This window comes from Diadema setosum, chromosome 11, assembly GCF_964275005.1.
Source record: "Diadema setosum chromosome 11, eeDiaSeto1, whole genome shotgun sequence".
NCBI classification, from domain to species: domain Eukaryota; kingdom Metazoa; phylum Echinodermata; class Echinoidea; order Diadematoida; family Diadematidae; genus Diadema; species Diadema setosum.
The window spans coordinates 36,105,567-36,127,016 of record NC_092695.1 but is presented as its reverse complement, the minus strand read 5'-3'; the positions used below and the strand labels follow the sequence as shown (position 1 = coordinate 36,127,016).

The window sequence follows — 21,450 nt, the reverse complement described above, 5'->3', positions numbered from 1 at the left end:
AGGAGTCAGCTCAGACTCTCTGAATTGATGGACCCATGTCTGTACGGCATGAACATGTGGTGTTAAGGAATGACTGGAAACAAGCTGAGAATAAGAAAAGGAAATGAGCCGCTCTCACCACTCCTGCCATCGGCGAGATGCTTGCAGAGAAGAGCCAACAAGACGTCCTGGTCATCCTCCTCGCTGGACCCAAACAGCTCCCCTGACCACATGGACCTGGTACCGATGACAGGAAAACTTTCATAACATTGGCTGGCACAGGGATGGACAAATCCTATGCAAGAATCCTATGCAAACTTGTGAGGAATGGAAGATTAGATATTGGTCCTGGTTCTTACTCATAAAATTGAACAACGACATGTGCAATAGAATTCAGGGGCCACAGAACTTTTTTTTTTAGGGTTTCTGGGGGGAGGAGCAGCTTTTTGCGATTTCTTAAAAAAAAAAAAAAAAAATGAGTCAGAAATGGGGAAACCCCCAGGTTCTGAGCTCCCTGGAATTTATTCTGTGTGGAATGACTGTATGTAAAATTTCGGCAAAAACTAAGCACAGAAACCAGAAGGAGCAAAAAAAGATGTTGGTCGGGAAAAGTATGAAACACAACCAGAGAGTTGGAGAATGAAAGGTAAAATTAAGAAATATAAGGGCACATAAAGATAGAGAGAGACATATATGTTTTGAAAGAAAGATGACACATTGCAAACAATGTAAGGATGAGATAATTGGAATGATACATGATTGTGAGGCAGATATGAGACAGATTTGAGACAAGCAAATCAGGCAAGGCCACTCTGGGAAGAATCTACACGGATGGTACACTCCGGACTTGCCCAGAAACCCACCTGTAGACATGTAGGAGGCGGAGGGCCAGGCGGATTTCCCGATGCCCCATGTGCGTCGTCAGGGTAACGATGGCTGCTTCGGGGGTGGTGTTCCCCGTGTCCACCTCGGGGGACAGGGCCACCTGACCACTCTCCAGTTCTTGGGCTGCCTGAGACAGCTCTTCCTTGGCTAAACACACCGTGGATGAGAAGTCCTGGACCTAAATTATAAGAATGTTAAGTAGGACTAAGCATCAGTATCTCTTGAAAGGCCTACCTTTGACAGGACCATGAGATTCATCAAGTAGGACTAAGCATCAGTATCCTTTGAAAGGCATACCTTTGACAGAACCACTAGATTCATCAATGGATAAATCTTTCACGACACTGATAAATCTGAACCCAAAGTATATGCAAAAATGATATTTTGAGAAATTACAGTTTCAAGCAACCCAGCTAAAAAAAAGAGAGAATCAAAATATAAAAAAAAAATCAAGAAAAGAAAATTGTACATTGAAAAACACTGTGGGAAGTTGCAAGCATCAACCTATACTTTTAACTTTTACTGTTCCTTAAATCCATTACAACCCATCTGTTGAATATCTTTAATAGAACAGTACAGTATTGCATACTATTGTTTTAGACAATGATGGACTGTAGCCTGTGTGCATTAAGCTTATGTTAGCCCTTCAGAATGGAAGGATAATTACAATCAAAATAGAATGTGTACTGTTCAGTGGACTAGTCTTTCAAGCAGACACTGATACTCACATGTGGTGAATGCTTGGCAGACTCAAGGGAATGGATCAGCTTGCAGTAGCTATCAAACAGCATCCTCAGCTGACAGTACAGGTTGTAGAGCTGGCGGCATAGTTCGATTTGCTACTCAGCAGAAAGAGACAAAACAAACCCCATAAAGATATATTTGATTACAAAACACACATTTTGAGACCCATCCAATATAGCAATGACCCCATATAGCATACAAATTTACTACAAATGATAGATGGTAAAACCTTATATCAAATCTAACTTTGACTTCATCCATGCTGACACTCTAAACCATTAGAGTCTACTTTAGTGAGAGGCTACATTATTAGTTAAAAAGTTTTAAAAGAGGTAAGTCAGTTATCATTCTATGTGCCCAATTTCTCCCAGTCTTGTTTCAGACCACTTCTTGTCAGACCTTACTCTGTACAATTTGCTGAAAATTATGCTGCTCCATAGCCATCACAATGCCAATAATCCAAGAGATTGTTAAGACTTTCTGGCATGACCATGTAGAACTTATTAAAGAAGTGCTGGATTTGAAGTATTTTACAAAGCTTTGTGACTCAAAATATGCCCAGATTGCAGCAAGTGTAGCAAAACAATGATTTGGTGAATACACACAAAAAGTTCACCTTGTTTTAACCTCTAGATGGTGCTAGAGTACAAGGTTTACAAACATCATATACAAGACTACAAAATGAATTTGTGTGTGTGTGTGTGTGTGTGCTATGAAAAAAAATTGTGTTCACAGTAGAAGAAATCTTTCTTCATTTTCAAAGGTCCAAGGTAATATGTTGTACTTGGCTTTCTGGGTGAAAGGACTTCATTTCTTACATTAATTCAGTCAAAGCATTTTATGCATTGCTTCCAAATATGTCAATGTTACCAATACTCTCCAATAATGCATACTAGAATTAGTATAAGAAACAATTCAGTTAGACAGACCTACTGTAACTCCACAAATACAGGTGGGGAAAAAATATCACACAGAGGAGCTGCTCATTATTGTAATAAACTCATCTTCTTGGAAAAATTACTGGGTTCAGTCTCGCCTATTTACCAATCAGGTCCCAGAAATTCATATTTCTGTGGTTTTGTGCTGAATCTTTGTATTATAATTCTTATCATTCGTATTTCATGGGGTGGAATATCAAATATTATTTTATGAGTGCCCTATTTTGGTCATTTTATGCTGGTTATTCATGTTGCAAAATAATTCAATTCTCTCAATTGTTAAATGCTTCAGAACTGGTACTTAAGATTGGCAAATGTATATTCAAGATTAAGTCTAATGTTTTTGTCTCCAAATTGGCAACTGTAATTTTCCTGATTTTGAGCACACTTCCACATCTTAATAAGCACTAAACAGTTTTTCTCTGATTGAGGATAGGAGATAAAGTTCAGAGTTGCCAATTTAATGCATACAAAGATGATGGTAAATTATCTTCCAGCAAGTGAATCTTCCAACGAAAGGTAATGGTAAATTGCACTCGGTTATATAATGTAACTATCAATCTCCAATATAACACAGCAATAAACTGAGTCAACGATGAAACAAAAAACATCCACACTCCAGTCAGCACGCTGACACGAGCACCAGCATTATCGTCATGTTATGTAAATGACATGATGCAAATTCCAGCAAAATGCCATGGAACAATTCAACATCAAAAGAGTATAAACTGGCCATGCTATTCTTCAAGTCATGGTTGTCAGAATAACAACAGGGTAAATGTCCACTCCATCCAACCCAACTCCCATCTGCTCCCCTCCCCCCCCCCAAAAAAAAAAGAAAAATACCCGAAAGAAAAAATAAATATAAAACACACAAATACGAGAGTAATTTTGTGAACAGTCAGAGAGCATGATTATGAATTGTTTAGTAGGAACAAGTGTCAGTCAAATATCTAAGATGATGACAGCTATGCCTTTGAATTCTTTTTTTTTTTGGGGGGGGGGGTTGTGAGCACATAGCAAAGAGCAAGAAAATGATTTAGCTAATGTGAAAGACAGTACATTTACTTCTAAAATGACTCTGTTTTGACAAGAGCTATTTCCAAGACTTGTGCATTGTAAAGCAATCTTATTTTTTTCCCCTCAACTTTAAGTTCATATTGCTGTATATTAAAGTACATTATATTGATCGGCCATAAGCATATTGAGAATAAATGTTAATGTAAACACACTGTATTCCATCTCGTAACAAACAGTTACAGGATGCATGTCAATGCCACTGAATAATAGCAAAAGAGAGAAAAGGTTGATTGAACATGAAAGGGAGAATTTACAAAAACTGAATAGCGCATATACACTGCGCTTTTGCACATTACAAGCACCAACAAGCACTGTATGATATCTTTATATGCATTTACATTAAAAAAAAAAAAAAATCCCTTTTGCTGGGCCTGCTTTAATGTATTCTGGGTTCACTGCTGAAGCACGACATTTGCAGCACAAGACAGAAACGACACAGGAGACACACAAAACTGAGAGGGACAAGATACAATGGATAAAACATGGACAAGAGGAACATACTGCATATAACTATGTGTAGCTATGTTTGAGTTCCTGGGAACTAAATTGAAACTGTCTCTGGAACTGATGATAAAAATGGCATAAGGGCTTGTTTCACAAAGGGGTTTGCAGTCATTGAAGCTAGGATATGCAGTCACCGCGGCAATGGCTCAAGCTCTCACAGCTGATTGGATATCATGCAACTGTTGTCATAGTAACTACAGACAGTACCAGAGAAATTTGTAATTGTCGTAAAATTCTTTATGAAATGGGTATCACTGTATCACTGTAGTAGGATGACCAATTAATTAACAGCAAGAATGGAAATACGGGGCAGTCAGATTAGGAAATTAGGATGGATTACTCTACAGCTCAATTGTTGGTAAATGATATATAGATATAGTTGAACTACATATTATGACATATATTGAACTAAAGAGCATTATTTGCAGCAAGGGGAGAAATATATGATTTACTCTATCTATCCACGCTCTTATACTATCTGCTGCTACACGTGGAGAGTTACAATACTTGTTTGTAAGCCCTTGGCTGTAGATTCCCTCCATTTGTTCCCCTTCTCACAGACATACATCTATTACATACAAACTACAGAGACAGACTACACAGACCAAGTCTTCAACATCGTCAACAAATTTTTGGGCAAGAAGAGGTAGAGTGAGCAGAACAAGGAAAACAAGGAAAAAAAAGAAAAGAAAAGTTGAAGAAGAATCAGAGAAAACTGAAGAAAAAGAAGAGAAGAGAAAAGGGTAGAGGAGAAAAAGAGGACAAAGTAGAAAAAAAAAGGAAAATCCATTCAAAATGTTCAGAGTATAAGACTAAAATCAAAACAGACTGAACAAGAGAAGGAGGGAAGAGAGAAATGGAGGATAAAATCATTTACAGAAATGACAGATCATAAAAGAAATAATTATAGTATTTGAACAGAGACAAACTAGTGATGATTTTTTTTTAAATGAGAAAGGACAGATACAATTTATGTAACAACACAAATCATGGCAAGACGGGAAAGCATGAAAACAGAAAGATAAGAATAATATCAAAAAAAGCAACAGCCTCTTGGCAGAATTCAGGTAAAGCATACATGGCAGAACAAGTCCATCCTACATCTATCATTACTATCTTTATAGATTCATCTACGTGTAAACATGCTTTTTGAAAGACATTTCAAAGCTTCCATTAAGTAATACTACCACTCTTTGGCTAGAGATACAGTTCAGCCAGCGATCAAGTTCCCCCTAGATCGCAATCAAGGGCGATCAGTGATCACATACGCGATCAATTGATTGTATGCAATTCGGCATACAATCAATTGATTGCGACATATTGCGTATGCGATCACTGATTGCCGTGATCGCGATCTAGGGGGAACTTGATTGCTGGCTGAACTGTATATGGATCAATGATTCGTACATTATCACTACTATACAAAGACCTAAAACTTTACTTGAGAGTATATTTCACTCTTTCTCTCTCTCTTTCTCAATCTATCTATCTCTTTAAGAGAGCATGGCTGTACATACGTAAAGCATGATCAACTACCTTTGAAAGCCGCTGAGTATATTTGTGAAGAAAAACAACAACAACACACAGATAGCATCATTTACAAAAAGTGCAGAGGGACAGAAATTTTGGCATCATAGCACAGTCAGGTATGAAGAACTGCAAAAAAGAAGATGAAATCATGCAATTAAAAAAGAAAGAAAAGAAAAGAAAAAAGAAAAGAAAATGACATGTCAGCACTATGTTTGTATAAAATCAGAGATGAAATAAGGACTGGCATTCACTAACAGAAAGTACGAGGCAACAATGATATTTGAATTGCCATACAGGCAAAGCACAAGCTGTTATGCATAGGTTATAATGCTTTCTATTTTTTTTTTTTTTCTGTGTGTTTGTTCTTTTTCTGCTGGCCAGCTAGCTAAGACACACGCTTGCGTACTTACTTGGTTAATGTGTACCCGCTCCTGTACCTCGGGAGTGTCGGGGGACGTGAGTGGAAGGTTAGTAAAGCATTTATGTTAGTCATTTTAAGCACATTTTTCTAGCATCTGACCTCTGCTTCACTCTAGCAGCAACAGCTCGGTCTCTCTCCCTCTCCATATATCTCATGTTGTTCACATATTGGCTAACATAATCCTGGAGTCATGCATCACGCTAGTCCTACCAATAGTTTTACATCTACAATCCACCTCTTCATACCTTTATCTACCCATTTCCATGTTTTTCTTGTTTTTTCCCCCTCTCCGAGGGTTTTCCTCATCCCAGTCCAAACATTTTCAGTGACGCCTACCATACATCTCACAAACACCTCACTGATATGCCTTACATTAAATATCAACCACAGGACATCCAGTAATGCAAACTAAAGAATTTTCTAGCATTTCCCACCTAAAGTTCACTTCATTCGGCTTTGGGCAACTCTCTTCTCACCCCAAAATGAAGGAGGTCCCCTCGGTATAAAAGTTATTTTCAAAATCAAACGGAAAACTCATACCCACTGTTACTTTCATCCAATCAGGATGCAGCACCAAGGACTGCAATAGATTTCTACATACATACATTGTACATACACATAACACATAACTTTGTGCATCGCAGGGATTTGATTGCGTCTTGTTTGCAGAGAAGCCCAATGCTCCTACAGTATCACTGCAAACTGCATTAACCCCAGACACCATCATGATGTACATGTAGCAATGACAAAGTTGCTAACATCTTCATCTTCCAAGATGAGACTAAGAGCGCTGATCTTCCTCTACAACTTTTCAGAGATCCTCATCCGGCGCTCTACCAATTGTCAACATGGTAGTGCTTGCAATGAACAATGCAACGTCAGGGGTAAAAAAATAGTTGGTAAAGGACCCCAACAGTAGGCAATATTGGCACATTTACACCAACTACAAATAAGATCTTAAAAAAGTACTCACTGAGAAGTTCTTTAATAGCCAAAGCAGTCTAAATGGCAGCATCTAGACCAGTAAAACTGGCTAAATTTTATCTTCAATGAATGATCGTAACTTTCCTTATGTTTCTGATTCTGTGCACATGCACAACTATGATAAAATCATTAAATTGAAAAAAAAAAAAGAAGAAGAAACTGTTGCAAACTGCATAAGCACATGACATCCACACAGCGTTGGGTATGTGGGACTTATACAATTACTTTTTGTACACAACCAATGTCATACTGATTATTTGTAGCTGGAACATGACATTTCTAACCAAAGACCTGTGACCTTTGACCTACAGGGGTTTTGCGAAACATTTAATCAGCCCATCTTCACCACATGTACATGTAGCATACCTAGGCCAGGTATGAAGAAAACCAGTGGGGTACCGGTACCTTTCTTTTATCTCAAGTTTTTTGTCCTTTTTTTTTTCTGAACAAACATTTTATTTAAGTCTCTGCCTCTGATACATCTAGGACATTGCATTCTAATCTTGCATAATCCTCAGAAACAGAGGAAATCCATTATTTCAAAGTTCAAGAAATGCTCAGTGGATCATGGAAGCAGTCTAAGAACTACACAGAACACAATGTTGGACTCCTGATTGCCACTCTCAGGAGTGAGAACTTTCTTCTCTTTGGTCCAATTATCAATCAATCATCTGCTGACTTCACTGAAAAAAAAAAAATGCTTCTTTGAGGCAAAATATCCTATGGCGGATTTCTCTTTCAGTGAAAATAATGCATACTGTAACTCTGGCAAAGTCAAGTAATGACTAACATGTTAAAATAAAGAGTGCATTGAGGAAACTGCTTGATTCTAATGTTTGTTCACACACCATGTACCTACAGTTGTATATTCTCTGACTGATACATCTACGGTATGACCCCAATCCAGTTCTTCATGGATCTTACTACTAGTACTTGATCTACTCTTCTTGCTGCTCAAAGATATTTTCTGCCGTAAGAAAACAAGATTGTCTCAGCTACATGACAGAAAATCATTCACAGCATTGTCATACATGGATCATAGAGCAAGTTCTCCACATTAATTAGCACAAAGGTGCTCTCAATTTCAAACCTCCTACAAACTCATTCTAATGGCTGACAATTATTGTGCTGAAACTCATACAAAGCTACTTGAATATCAATTGTCTCATCATTTTCAAACAGTGCTCAGTGAAGGGTCATGTCCACCTATGTGCACCAAAGCAAAAAGAAAGACACACTATGATCATTACCATCACCATCACTTCCAACACATTCAAATTTGAACTGAACATTTACATTGAGATATTAACTGAAAGGTTCTGTTTGGCCTTAAAATGGTTCAAGGTCACCAACAGAAACCAAAGAAAAGAAAAGAAAAGTGCTATCTGGCTTTTAACCTAGCCCTACAAACTTTCAGCTTCCAAATGAAAGCAGCCAGGAGCGATGAATTTAAAGGTAATAAACCAAGAGTAGGAAACCAAAAAAGAGCGAGATATTATCTGGCAAAAGTGCTGAGACAGAGAAGTGAGTAGGAGGCCAAACATGGCGAAAGAAAGAAGAGAAGAAGCAAGAAGGAGGCAAAGGAAGATAAGTGGAATAGTCATTCATTCAGTCTTACCTGTTCCTCCCCTGTAGGTGTGTTATCCTGCATTGAGAGGGAGGAGTTAATGGAAAAAGGGCTTAAATTGGCACTTCATGGCAGAAAGACGTTGGACGGCCATTCGTGGCAATTACAAAATTGTTGATATACACTGTATGACACATAATAACACTAACAAATGTTATTCTTTCATCTTGTCTTCACACTACCTTTTGCATAGACAGCATAATTTCAATCCCAAATGATGCATACACTAGAATGAATGCTTTGTCTGTGAAATGTTAAATAGATATAGAAAAATTTGGAAGGATACAATAAAATAGGATTCATCAGACATTTGGATGTCTAACAAGTGAGTTTGAGAATAACAAGTTTGGTGAAAGTTGAAGGTTTTGTTTTTCTTCCTGTCAGATGTGGGATGGTTGCAGGAAAGAAAACATTTGGTAAGCTCAAGACACAAATATTAAAATCTCGTAATAAAAATCAGTCTGCTTCATGTCTGTTGATAAAAGAGTGGAAAACAGAAAAACTTTTCATCTCTTGTTACCACTTTTCTTAGTTCCTCAGAGACAATCATAACATCATTAAAAAATATAAATCACGCACAACTTTTCCACTATGAAAATTGTTTTGAGTTTGGGGGATATTTTAGCTGTTTGAAGTCTAAATTCACAGTGTATCAATAACAAGTTTTTTAAAAGAGCTGAAATAAAGTATCAGTACTTACATGGGCTGCTAGAGTTTGCCTTTTCAGTGATGCCTTGATAGAATCCAGGCACTGTTATAAAATAATCATATCATGAATGTAATCAGAATCTGTGAACAGCGACATTTATGCACAAATGATAGTATAGCCTCATCAGAGAAGCACAGTGATTTTCGTAGATTTCATAATCCACAATACTAAGAAACAGCAGTACACAAATCATAAGTCTCCAAAGAATGAGCTTTTTAGTGGTATGTACATGGAAATTTGCTTGTAGTAAAGGCATTTTTTTTTTAAAGTAAATGCTGCTTTCAATATAAAGAAAAGGAATAACATGATCCAAGTGACTTCCAGTGACATACACAGACACATAAAGAAGTACACTCCGACCTCAGTTAGCCAGCAATCACTTTATCTTTCTCTAATCCTGACATGTACTGCCACACTATATGTTTTTGCGATTTCAGTGTGAAACATTACTAGATGTACAATGTAACAATACTATTGCAAATAAAATGAAATGGAAAAGTCTGGAACCATAAATGCCCATCACTGTGATAACATGTATATTTACAGCAACTGAAATACTGTTGATAGAAGGACCAATAAGGACAAGCAAAAGGTGAATTTCAACTAACATTCCATTTCATGCCCACATTATTTTGATTACAAAACATGCAAATACATTGTAAATCAGCTTAGTGTTTAGTAATCAAGAATGTCCTACGTACAACACCAACACCAACTAGACTCGGAATTTGTCAAGACTGACAAATTAGGTGATCCGATTTTTTTTTTTAATCAATGATTCGAGTCCTGATCGCAATAGGCATGACCATATAGATTTTATCTGTGTTTAGAGACATTGGCCGTGTGATATTTGGATTCTCATTTAGAAAAGAGAGTGAGGTCTACCATCTTTGGTACCAAATTCGGTATAAACCAGGGAGGTACCTCCCTGGTATAAACTATAACGAAGATACAGAATGAAGTACATTTGACCATTGACCCAACTTTGCACAGCCAAGATGGCATCTGAGCAAAAAGTGGTTATTTTGTGAAATGATCCTTGTAACATGGTCTTTACGTGTGCAAAATATGGGAAAGATAGGACATGTATTCACCAAGATACAGGTTGAAACATTTATGACCTTTGACCCTAATTTACATACCCAAGATGGTGTCTGATCAAGTAGTTGTTATTTTATGAAATAATGTACGTGACATGAACTAAACATGTGCAAAATATGGGCGTGATAGGGGCTGTTTTTCTTCAGTTATTGCAAAGAAAGTTGTAGAAAGAAAGAAATATCTCAATACATCGAAGATAAGTTTGATTTCAACCAAGTTTCTTGACGTGATCTCGGCGTCGTATGAAAAAATGGAGGGTATAGTCACGATAGCCCAAAGTCTGAGCTACAACATATTAAAATCTGGGAGAAATTCACAGAAGAGTAAGTGAGCTAGTGTTCGATAAAGACCGTCATGTCAATTTTCATTTCCAGAAAAATTCCCTCCCATAGAGATAACACGTAAACTGGTTAAATTTGACAAGGTTACATTATATCTAATTTCACGAGGTGAAGACATCATCCGATTAAAACTTTGATTGAACAAAACTTAAAGAGTATTACATTGGCTACAACATACTAAAATCTGGAAGAAATTCACCAAAGGGTAATTGAGTTAGTCGTCGATAAAGACAATCATGTCAATTTTCACATCTAGAAAAATTCCCTCCCATAGAGATAACACGTGATAATGAAGATAAAGAAAGAAGTACATATGACATTTGACCCTACTTTGCACAGACAAGATGGCGTCTGAGCAAAAAGTGGTTATTTTGTGAAATGATTCTTGTAACATGTTCTTTACGTATGCAAAATATGGGAAAGATAAGACATGTATTCACCAAGATACAGGATGAAACATTTTTGACCTTTGACCCTAATTTACATACCCAAGAAGGTGTCCGATCAAGTAGTTGTTATTTTATGAAATAATGTACGTGACATAAACTAAACATGTGCAAAATATTGGGCTGATAGAGCTTGTTTTTCTTGAGTTATTGCAAAGAAAGTTGCAGAAAGAAAGGAATATGAAAATACATGGAAGATAAGCTTTAATTTCAACCAAGTTTTTGGGCATGATGCCGACTCCGTATGAAAAAACGAAGGGCACACTTACGATAGCCCAAAGTCTCAGCTACAACATACTAAAATATGGGAGAAATTCACCGAAGCATAAGTGAGCTAGTGCTCGATAAAGATAGTCATGTCAGTTTTCATTTCCAGAAAAACTGCACTCCCATAGAGATAACACGTAAACTGGTCAAATTTAACAATGTTACATTTAATCCATTTTTACGAGATGATGCCGTCATCCAATCAAAATGTTGTTATTATATTACCGAAAGAGCATTTAATAAGCTACAACATACTGAAATCTAGGTGAAAATTGGCAAAGGATTAGTGAGATACGCTCGAATGAACTTAAAATTTGATGACGTCATTTTGAAAATTTACTTTTTTTACTTTATTAAGAAATTTGATATCTTTTAATCATTTTTTCAGCATCGTCAACCCATGAAATGACATGTACAACTCATCAGCTTTCAGAATATGTAAAGAAAATGGGGGGTCACCGTCCATCCTGACGAGTAAAATCGGATTTGAAATTGGCGGTTTTTTGGCATTGTTGGACTGTATATCGCCATTGACGCGCGCGCGGAATTTCAACTTTGACGGGTCTGTATGACGTCATATTGAGTCGGATTGACTTGAAACTTGGTAGAAATATTCCTTGACATTTCAGGCATCCGATAAGTGTGAAAAAACGGGAAATTTCTATTGCATATGAGCTGTGCGTGCGTATATATGCGCGCGCGTACGCGTCCGTCCAATTTTTTCAATTTTTCAAAAAATGCTCCAAATGGTCTGAAACGTGTGCAAAAAAATTTTGAGCTCGATTTGAGCATACAAATATTTCTACGCACGCGTACGCGCACGTTTTAAGAGAAAATATGAATTTTGAGAATATGAGTAGAATCCGCATAACTTGAAATATATGTGACGTAAATTTCATTGAAAAACTCCATTCCATTAATGAGATATGAATGAAAATGTGTTTTCATATAATGACGTCATAGTGACGTCACGGTCGACTGATCACTATGATTTTATTTGACCCGTCGTCTTTGGGACATGATACATATATGGTATAATTTTGACATTGATAGGAAGAACACTTTCTGAGCTAATCGATACACAAATTTTGTCCAGAAATAAAGAAAGAAGAAGAAGACCCAACAAAGAATCAGTACAGATACAGAAGGTGATCCGAGAGGATACTCGGATCACCTAATTATTGCTTAAAAGTGTTGTGCTGATCCTGTCATATCACTTATTCGGTCCCTAACATGGCTGGATAAGAAAGGTTGGACTGTAATGGATGTTTGGTTACCTCCACTGTGAGATCCCGTTTGGAGATGTAGGTGTCGTAGTGCACATTGAGCTCCAACACACAGTATCTGTGACTGTCTAGCAGTCGGCACTGAATCAGGGTCTCTGTGTCCACATAGACAAAGGGACACACAGCGTGGGTGCTCAGGACCTCCAGGGTATTCAGTGTGATGAGAGTTAAGGTCTGAATATGAGACAATCAGATGGTTTCCACCAATTCCTCAAAGAGGGGATGCTTTTGACAGTATTTTTCTGAAATGACAACAAGGTGACGAAAACTGCAACAACAGTTTTATGGGCATGGAAAATGTCAGAAGAAGGGTGAACAGGAATGGGGGAAAGGAAAGTTGACGGACAGATAAAAGACACATTCTCATAGCACAGTTGTTTATTCTATACAGCATGATATAATTTGTACAATGCTAAAAGGATTGACCCTGAATTTATATACTGCTTTCTCATATCAGTAACTAGCACTTTTACATCTACATCACTGTCTGACAAGGATATGGAATTGCAGGGCGATGCTCCGCATGCGGTCGCCGAGGTAATTGCACGCCTCCCGCGTGAGGTTGCAGAAGCGCTGCTGCATGACCTTGTAGAACTGGGTGAAGATGTGGAAGGTGTTGACCGCAGAGCGCCCACTATTGTCCACCATGACGGCATCCACGTGGGTCTGCCACGCCTCCTCCACCTCGTCCACTGGAATGTAGATGAAGGAGGAGTTGGCGGCCGGAGCGTTGGACATCGGCGACGAGAGGCTGTCCAGTTCACTCTCTCCACTGCAGGGATGGATGGATGCGGAGATAGATGGATGAATAAATAATGGATGGATGGATGGATGATGAACAGATGGAATGACAGAGGAATATTGGTCAAATGATTTATAGTCATACATCTGATGATAGTTCTGATATGTTTAGATCACCAACAAAAAAATGGCCAAATTTGAAGGACTTAAGGCGCCACAGATGGAAGAGCACATAGTTTGTCTGAGACATCCACCATTCATACGGGAGGACTGAAACTTATTGATATAAGGCACATCTGCTTGGGCTGCACTTCATTCCTTGCTCTTCAGCTCTGCAAGTTATAACATATTCCAACAATTGTGGTGATTTGAGCCTACATGTATACCTCATGTCATATTTGTTCATAGGAAAATGTTTAACACCATAAATAATCCCCAGACAAGGCATTATAACAAGGCAGGTAATGAATGAGCCAGGACCACTGAGACAGTCACCTGGAGATGGATCCAGAGGGGGTCCGTCTGATGTGGCCACTCCCTGCCGACTGCATGGAATACTCTCGCTGCATACCAGAATAAATCCTGCTCTTCTCCAGGCTCAGGGTGTTGTCATCCGCTCCGGATATACTATTCTGTGTAGCACAAGAAACAAGAGTAAGAAAGATGCTGAACTATGATACCAGCACTGTGGTATGGATACCAAGAAACCATGCATCTATCTATTCTGATCGACTTCTTCATGGAGAATATGATGACTGGTTGGAAAAAGGAAGAAAAAAGAAAGAGAGCAAATACAATAATTACACAAAACATGACGGACTACTTAAATTCTATTACATATTCTATGCTTGACAGACATTTTTTGATTTTGAAACTGTTTTTCCTACCAATGTTTCTGATCATAGATCTTTACATCTTTCAATACAGGACACCTGCTCACCAGGGTGTGATGATCTTGTTTAGAAAACTGCTGCAGATAGTTAGCAGCACATGAACAACTGTAGATCTCTTGAAAGGATAAATTGCCTTGTTGGCACGACAGATATTAGGCTTCAACATTCTTGGCTTTACAGTAGGCAGCCCCTGCCAACATCAATCACCACCACCACCATCCTCTGATCGCATCTTTACCTCGTCTTCAGAGGAATACTTGGATTCCTCATGGTCAGGCAGCACAACGCTGTTGGAGTCAATGTCTTCGAGGGAGTGTCTACTGTCGTACCAGTTGAATCCTTTGCCATCCTGCATAGAAATCAATGAAGCAATACAATCAGATATCGCAAGACTTCATGTTGGATACTTAATCATGCACAAATACAGGAAATCTTTTGCAAGACTTAATGTTGGATACTTAATCATGCACAAATGCAGGCAATCTTTTATACAAATCTTTTTATCTCTTTTAGTGACCTTAATCAAACTACTAGCTTTGTTTTAAGTATTCACATGTAGCTTAAAAGTTAGCAGAACATGGCACCTCCATGGCGTAGGTCTCATTTATTTTCATGAGCAAACTTCACGCAGACATTTCATACTGTTTACAATATGGTAAGTTGGGAATGCCTGCATGCAATTACTAAAGTGTAAATACAGTGAATGCTACTCTTGTAAATGGTGGCCTTTCACTGCACAGTGCAATTTGTATATTTTTCAGCAAGATGGATTGCAGCAGCCACAAGAAATAAAAATAAAATTTTCTCAAAGAACAATTTCATATCTCAGCGACTTGATTTCTCTCCACTCCTCGACTTCGATCAGATCTCTCTGTTCTCCTTCTACTCTGGAATCATCACGCAGTCCTCATGCTTGCACCCATTATGGTGATAGGGCATTTTCTCTCATGGCTCCTTTCTTTGGAACAAACTCCCCTTTCACATCCAAACTCCCCTTTCACATCCAAAATGATCGATGTGCAGACGAGTTTATGTCAATGCTCAAAACTCGCTTATTCAATCAATCGCTACACTTTTCTCTGCTATACATATCACAATGTTTGTAACTACTGTATATTCTGAATCTTACTTCAACTTTTCTGTTCCATATCAATGCACTCAGAAATGCCCACATGAAGCGCGATACAAATGTTGTCATTATTGATGTGTTTTTGTGCCTGTGTCAGGTCAAAGTAGGAATCTGAATCAAACCCTACCTCTCTGTCCACGTCCTCTCCCTCCAGGAAGTCAAACTCCTTGAGGGTGGGGATGTCTCCGCTCTCCTCCGCCTTACTCCCATCAGGGTTCATGGAGTCCACCAGGGAGGTGGACTCGCTGGACGAGCACACACTGTTCTGCCGCTCATTGGCGATATCGCTGGTCGAGCTAAAGATGACCTGTAGATGTCGTGGAAATTGAGAAATTGTTGGCTGCATCAACGGACATGCGTACACAGGAACCATATTGCCTCTATTAAAGCAGGGTTGCCAACTATCTGCAGATCATGCAACTTTCTGACTATGTTAACCCCTTGAGGACGGGCTGATTTTGCTACAACATGCACTTCCCATAGACATCTGCCTGAGTATACTCAGGACTCATCTTCAACAGGTTAAACATAAAAGCCATAGTAAGACTGAATCTTTCCACACTCAGCACTATCCAGAATGCTTGAAATAAAGGGAAATTCTGGACCAGTTGAAGGTTAGTCTGAAAAGAAAGTAAAATTTTCTGAACCTAATGATAAAAATTTGTATCAAAATCGGATGAAAATTAAGGAAGTTGAGAAGTTCCAATGCTACGTTCTTTAACAGTCAATATGAATATGCGAATGGTGAATTAATGTCATCCCCTAACAACTTTCCTTACAGTTTGTATACAAAATTTTGACATTTCCAGGTTTTTCTTGTTCACATTCAATTATGACCCAGTCTCAAATCTTTACACAATATCTGAATGATCCTTATTCAGAAGATATTCACACAGGAATAACAGCATGTTTTACTCTTTTATAGCAAAAGAGTTGAAATTTTGTCATTTTCTTATAACACAATCAATGAAAAATTGTGAGGTACAGACATCATCAGCTCACTCATTTACATATTCATATCAACTGTTCAGGAACTGTTTTGCAAAATGAGCAAATTTTTGAAATTTCATAACTTAATTATTTTGAGTCCAATTTTGTCCAAAATTTACTGTTGTGCTTGTCATATCTTACTCTTTCTTTTCAGACTAACTTTAAACTGGTCCAGAATTCCCCCATGAATGTCTGTGCAAAGAGAAGCGCAAAGAGGGTGAGGTTGGGATGATACTCACCGACGGACTCCGGGGAAGCCCAATGTTCTGCCCAAGCCCCTTGAGCACCGACACCATCCTCTCGCGGGTGCGGCGCTGTGACTGCTGGGGCTTCCTCCACGCCGACGGCACGATGTTCTGCTTGGCTGCGTTGACGGTCGCAGAGGAGGTGGAGAGAATGCTGCCGCCGGGGCCCAGCTGCGAGATGTCCGTGGGTTCGGTACTCATGCTACTGTCGTCACTGCTCAGAGTACTCGCCGCCGATTCATCACTGAAGGAGGTAGTGATGGTGTTCATCGACGGATACTTGCGTCGTATAATTGGTGTCTAAGGGTTTCACAGGAAGGGTTGAAATTGACATTCATTACACTATTCAAGATACACACGAGTGTTACTAATAATATCCTAATACCTCAAATTAAAAAGTGTCTTTGAAAATACAATACTTTTGTTATTCTAAACTAATGCTGAGCATAGGTCTGTATAATGCATGCTATTTCTTTTTTTCTTTTTTTTTTAAGAGGCAGCTTTTGGTAGTGTCAACTTTTTGCATTCCTCCTCTTCAAAACAAATATTTCTTTATTTCCTTCAGATGCTATCATTACTTCATTCACAGTTCATTTGAAATGTAACATCAATGTAGTCAAAGCTTTTCACAAACACTCCAAAAACCACTGCAGCATATGAGAAACATTATTCAAATTTAAATACTAAATGCTAGTTGGCTAGAAAGTATACTGTATTGTATTAACTCTATTTTTCCATTTTATGAAAAAAGGAAAAAAAAAAACATTGGTATTTAGAAAGAGCAAATGCTGCATTTAATAATGATTTTTGAAAATGCTAACACTTTGCTTTAGCATTGTAAAGCAATATGTACACCTGAGTACTTGTATTCCAAATTCTTTCAGCTCTGAAAACATTCAATTTCCTATTGTCTAGAAACAATCAAGTTGAGGAAGACTGTAGTTGAAAAGATGATCTACAAATAATTGTAGCGATATAGAGTAAAAACGAGGAAATATCCACCACCAAGCTTTGAGAAGAAAGCCACAGTCAGTGAAATGGAATCAAACTGTGCTAACTATCGGTGCAAGCTACAGTGGTGTACTGGAGACGTAGTCTCCTCTAGGATGTTAGACAATGCAATGCAACTTTTAAGAAAAAAAAAAGATGGTTAAAGGTAGAAAACGCCACACTTTGCTTTCGAAATTAAGCACACACAAACACACAATGAAACAACCTCCAAAACACAGCAACACTGTGTATGAGTACAAATGTGACACAACACAGCAAACATTGGGTTAGGAAGCTTCGAAGGGCTCAGCAGAGTAGGTTATACAATGGTATTTTCATATTCCTGTAAATAGTTGACCAAAAGCAATGTGAAGGAAGGTAATCGGCAAGGACACTCCTCTTACCTACAACAATCGTACACTATTCTACAGTATATTTCTTGATGATGCAAGGAGCTATTTTTTAAAAAACTTTTTTTGAGTGTTAGCATTTGAATTTATGGTTATATCTTTTGACACTCTGTGAAGGAACAATTGTCGCACTAGTGTGTTGTTGATTTGCACTGCTTTTTTGAACAACACAGAGTTGGTACATGGCGCAACAGGAATCAGAGAAGACACAATGTGTTATATTGCCATCACAATACTTTAGCATTTTCTTCAGGAAATATCTATCGGAACTGATTTCCGCAACAAGAAACAGACATTGCAAGACAAGTTTTCTTGAAAAAAAAAGCATAACAAATATGAGCCTCACAACATATTGCCTTAAAAAAAAAAAAGAACATTCAGTGTAAATTCAACAATGAAAGATAAAACAAATTAAACATTTCTATGGTTTTTCCCCTTCAAACCAGGGCATAAAGACAATTATTTTGCATGTTAGTATGAACTCACACAAGATTGTTTGACATACATTACGCAGCGAGAAATGGCACATGCGTAATGTTGTCTCGCTAAACAGAATATTTCTGCTATTGGAGAAAATTTACGCTACATGTATCAATACACTACTGCCTGTGAAAACAAAGACACAGGCTTTAGATTTCTTCATAACGAAAAAAAAAAAAGAAAGAAAGAAAGTTGTGACAAAACTACATGGCAATTTTTTGGCCTTCTATGGCAGAAGTCTGGATACAAAGGAGCACAACAAGTAAACAATTCAGCAGCATGCTACATGTACAATTGTATAAGTTTCCAAGAAGAAGGAAGAATAAATAACAAGGGTAAAAGGGGGTCGAAGAACTTTGAATTGATGTTTTCTGAAAGAAAGTGTGTCAGTCACCTTATCCTTGGCTGATCGTGTCTGCAAAGCAATGTGAGAACATCAACACAAAAAGAGATACAAAACAAATGAACATCAGATAGAAGAACTCAAGAACAGGGGCACTTTCACTACAATAAAGTACCACATGTCATATTACCATGTCGCTGTTAGGTTTTAAAGCAAGTATACACAACCACCAGACAGTACAGCACTCTGGGAAGGGTTTATACCACTTACAAAGGGATTACACATTTAGCAATATCTGGTGTTAGTAACGGACAACCTAGATTGTGTTAATTCACAAAAACCCACTTTCACTGTTCATGGATTAAATGAAGTACCCACTTTCAAACCTGTAAAGTGAAAACTGACTAGAGGAAAGAGAGGTTCTTTAAAGAACACATTCTTTTCTTTTCTGTACAAATATCATCCACAAAACACAATGCATCAGATGTCCAGTGGATGTTTAATTCATAGAGTTATCTGTTGACACTTTTTGCATTCCAGCATAGAATTTAACTCAACATAAATTCTCATACAAAACATCATCCTGACCATGACCATGACCATGCATATGATTTGTCCTACTTTGTACATTGAATTCTGCAAACTGAGCTATGTCAACTTTTTTCAGGTAAAATATCAATCCCTAAAACTTCCTTTGTCTGTGCTTTACAAAACAAATAATGAATGTCTTGTCCCTGTGAGTACAAAATAGTTTCTTTTCCATCCAGGCGCGGTGGAGCACCCCAATTATCTCGCAGAAATCCATCGGCAGCCGAGCCTCATTTGCATAAAGTAAACAACATGTACTCGCGTAGTTGAGAAAAAGTAAACAACTTCTCAAGCTAATAACAATTTCAGGAAACCTATTTTCGGATTAAAATTGAGTTAGTTTGAATTTGAAAACATGTCCGAATATGCACATATAACATATTAAAGGATTTGACAATGATAAAATGTGAAATTTTAGCGAAAACCTGGCGAGCAAAATTACCAAAAATATGCCTCGAAAATCATCCTAAAATTCACGAAGTGTGATTGCAGAACAAAAGCGCCATTCAAACAAAGTACACCGAAATTTATTTATCTGCTTGCATTTTAAATTTCATACCATAATATTCCCGGCCATGGTTGTGTCGGAAAAAAAAACAGAAGGTGATGTCAAAAATGACACGAACGCAAAGCGTACACGTCGGTCCCATGTATAATTAATCGCGTCACTGTGGCGTTGCATGTCACAGCACACACAACGCATTGCTGCATGCAGCGTGCGCGGCAGCAGCTCAGCAATCACCGCCGTGCGACACTCAGCAAAATTGACTGCGTCACATGCAAACCAACAATGAGCACGAAATCCTGAATCTCACGTACCACGCATGCCCAATATTACGGGAAAAGAAATGACGTCATTTTCAATTGTTTCGCCGACTACAATTTTCTATTCCAAACCCTGTAGAAACAAGTTGATTTCTCAAAAAGTACAGGTGGTACAAAGCGAAAACTTTCACCATATATGGATTGAGGCCTGATGAACTTATGTTGACAGTTTCGGACACATTGGAGCCCGGCCATAGTCCAGTCGGAAAAAAACAGTGAGCATGTTTTGCGAGAGGTGATTTTCAAAACGCTTTAATATCTCAAGTTCTAGTGCAGCAAATTTCATAATTTTTTCATCAAAAGGAAGGTTTTTAAAAACTTAGATAGTGTGGGAAGTTTGAGTTTACTACCGGCACGCATAGCGGCACAAGGAGAAGGTAAAGATTTGACTTTTTCATGCACACAGTTTCGGGCAGCCGTGGATGCCCGTTGGAAATTCAAATAGAACGGGGCGATAATGAGATGCAAATTGGGATGCTCCACCGCGCCTGCATCCTTGAGAAAAATGGTGGAGCAAATGACGTGTGTGTATCCAGAAATTAGTCAGATGCATTAGACCAGTTACTCGTTTCACACAATGAATGATTCTATTTAAAAAAAAATGACTAACTACAATAAATGTTACAGCATACCAGTCATTACAGGAAACATACATATTACAGACAGCTAAAGGATTAAAGCAGCCAAAGCCTAATCCTAATTCCATCAAATCATGCACACAAATATGACAATAGGAGAAAGGGACGAGACAACACACAGGAAAGCAGGAAAGCTTTGTGTTATGATGCATTTTTATGCTACACAAATGAAACTTATTTTCTTTCATGTAACAGGTACAAGATAGTATAATTAGAAAGTTGGGCTTACTTAAGGCATGTAAATACAACAAAACAAAAACACTTTCTGGAATTATATCCAGACAAAAAGGATCGCAGAGCATTTCATGGATGATCAATTTGAATTGGCCTGCAGTA

General features: G+C 38.0%; 1 protein-coding gene across 1 annotated transcript in view; it reads right to left on the bottom strand.

Moving 5' to 3' along the window:
- LOC140234801 (protein furry homolog-like) overlaps positions 1 to 21,450 on the bottom strand; it is a 124,289-nt gene that overhangs the window by 2,546 nt on the left and 100,293 nt on the right. Inside the window, exons 46-57 of the mRNA XM_072314837.1 lie at positions 19,115 to 19,135; positions 16,835 to 17,140; positions 15,733 to 15,912; positions 14,715 to 14,825; positions 14,079 to 14,215; positions 13,343 to 13,614; positions 12,834 to 12,997; positions 9,393 to 9,443; positions 8,684 to 8,710; positions 1,593 to 1,703; positions 843 to 1,042; positions 119 to 216 (exon numbers count right to left, since the gene is read on the bottom strand). Coding sequence (XP_072170938.1) covers positions 119 to 216; positions 843 to 1,042; positions 1,593 to 1,703; positions 8,684 to 8,710; positions 9,393 to 9,443; positions 12,834 to 12,997; positions 13,343 to 13,614; positions 14,079 to 14,215; positions 14,715 to 14,825; positions 15,733 to 15,912; positions 16,835 to 17,140; positions 19,115 to 19,135 — 1,678 coding nt within the window. The remainder of the gene's footprint in view (positions 1 to 118; positions 217 to 842; positions 1,043 to 1,592; positions 1,704 to 8,683; positions 8,711 to 9,392; positions 9,444 to 12,833; positions 12,998 to 13,342; positions 13,615 to 14,078; positions 14,216 to 14,714; positions 14,826 to 15,732; positions 15,913 to 16,834; positions 17,141 to 19,114; positions 19,136 to 21,450) is intronic.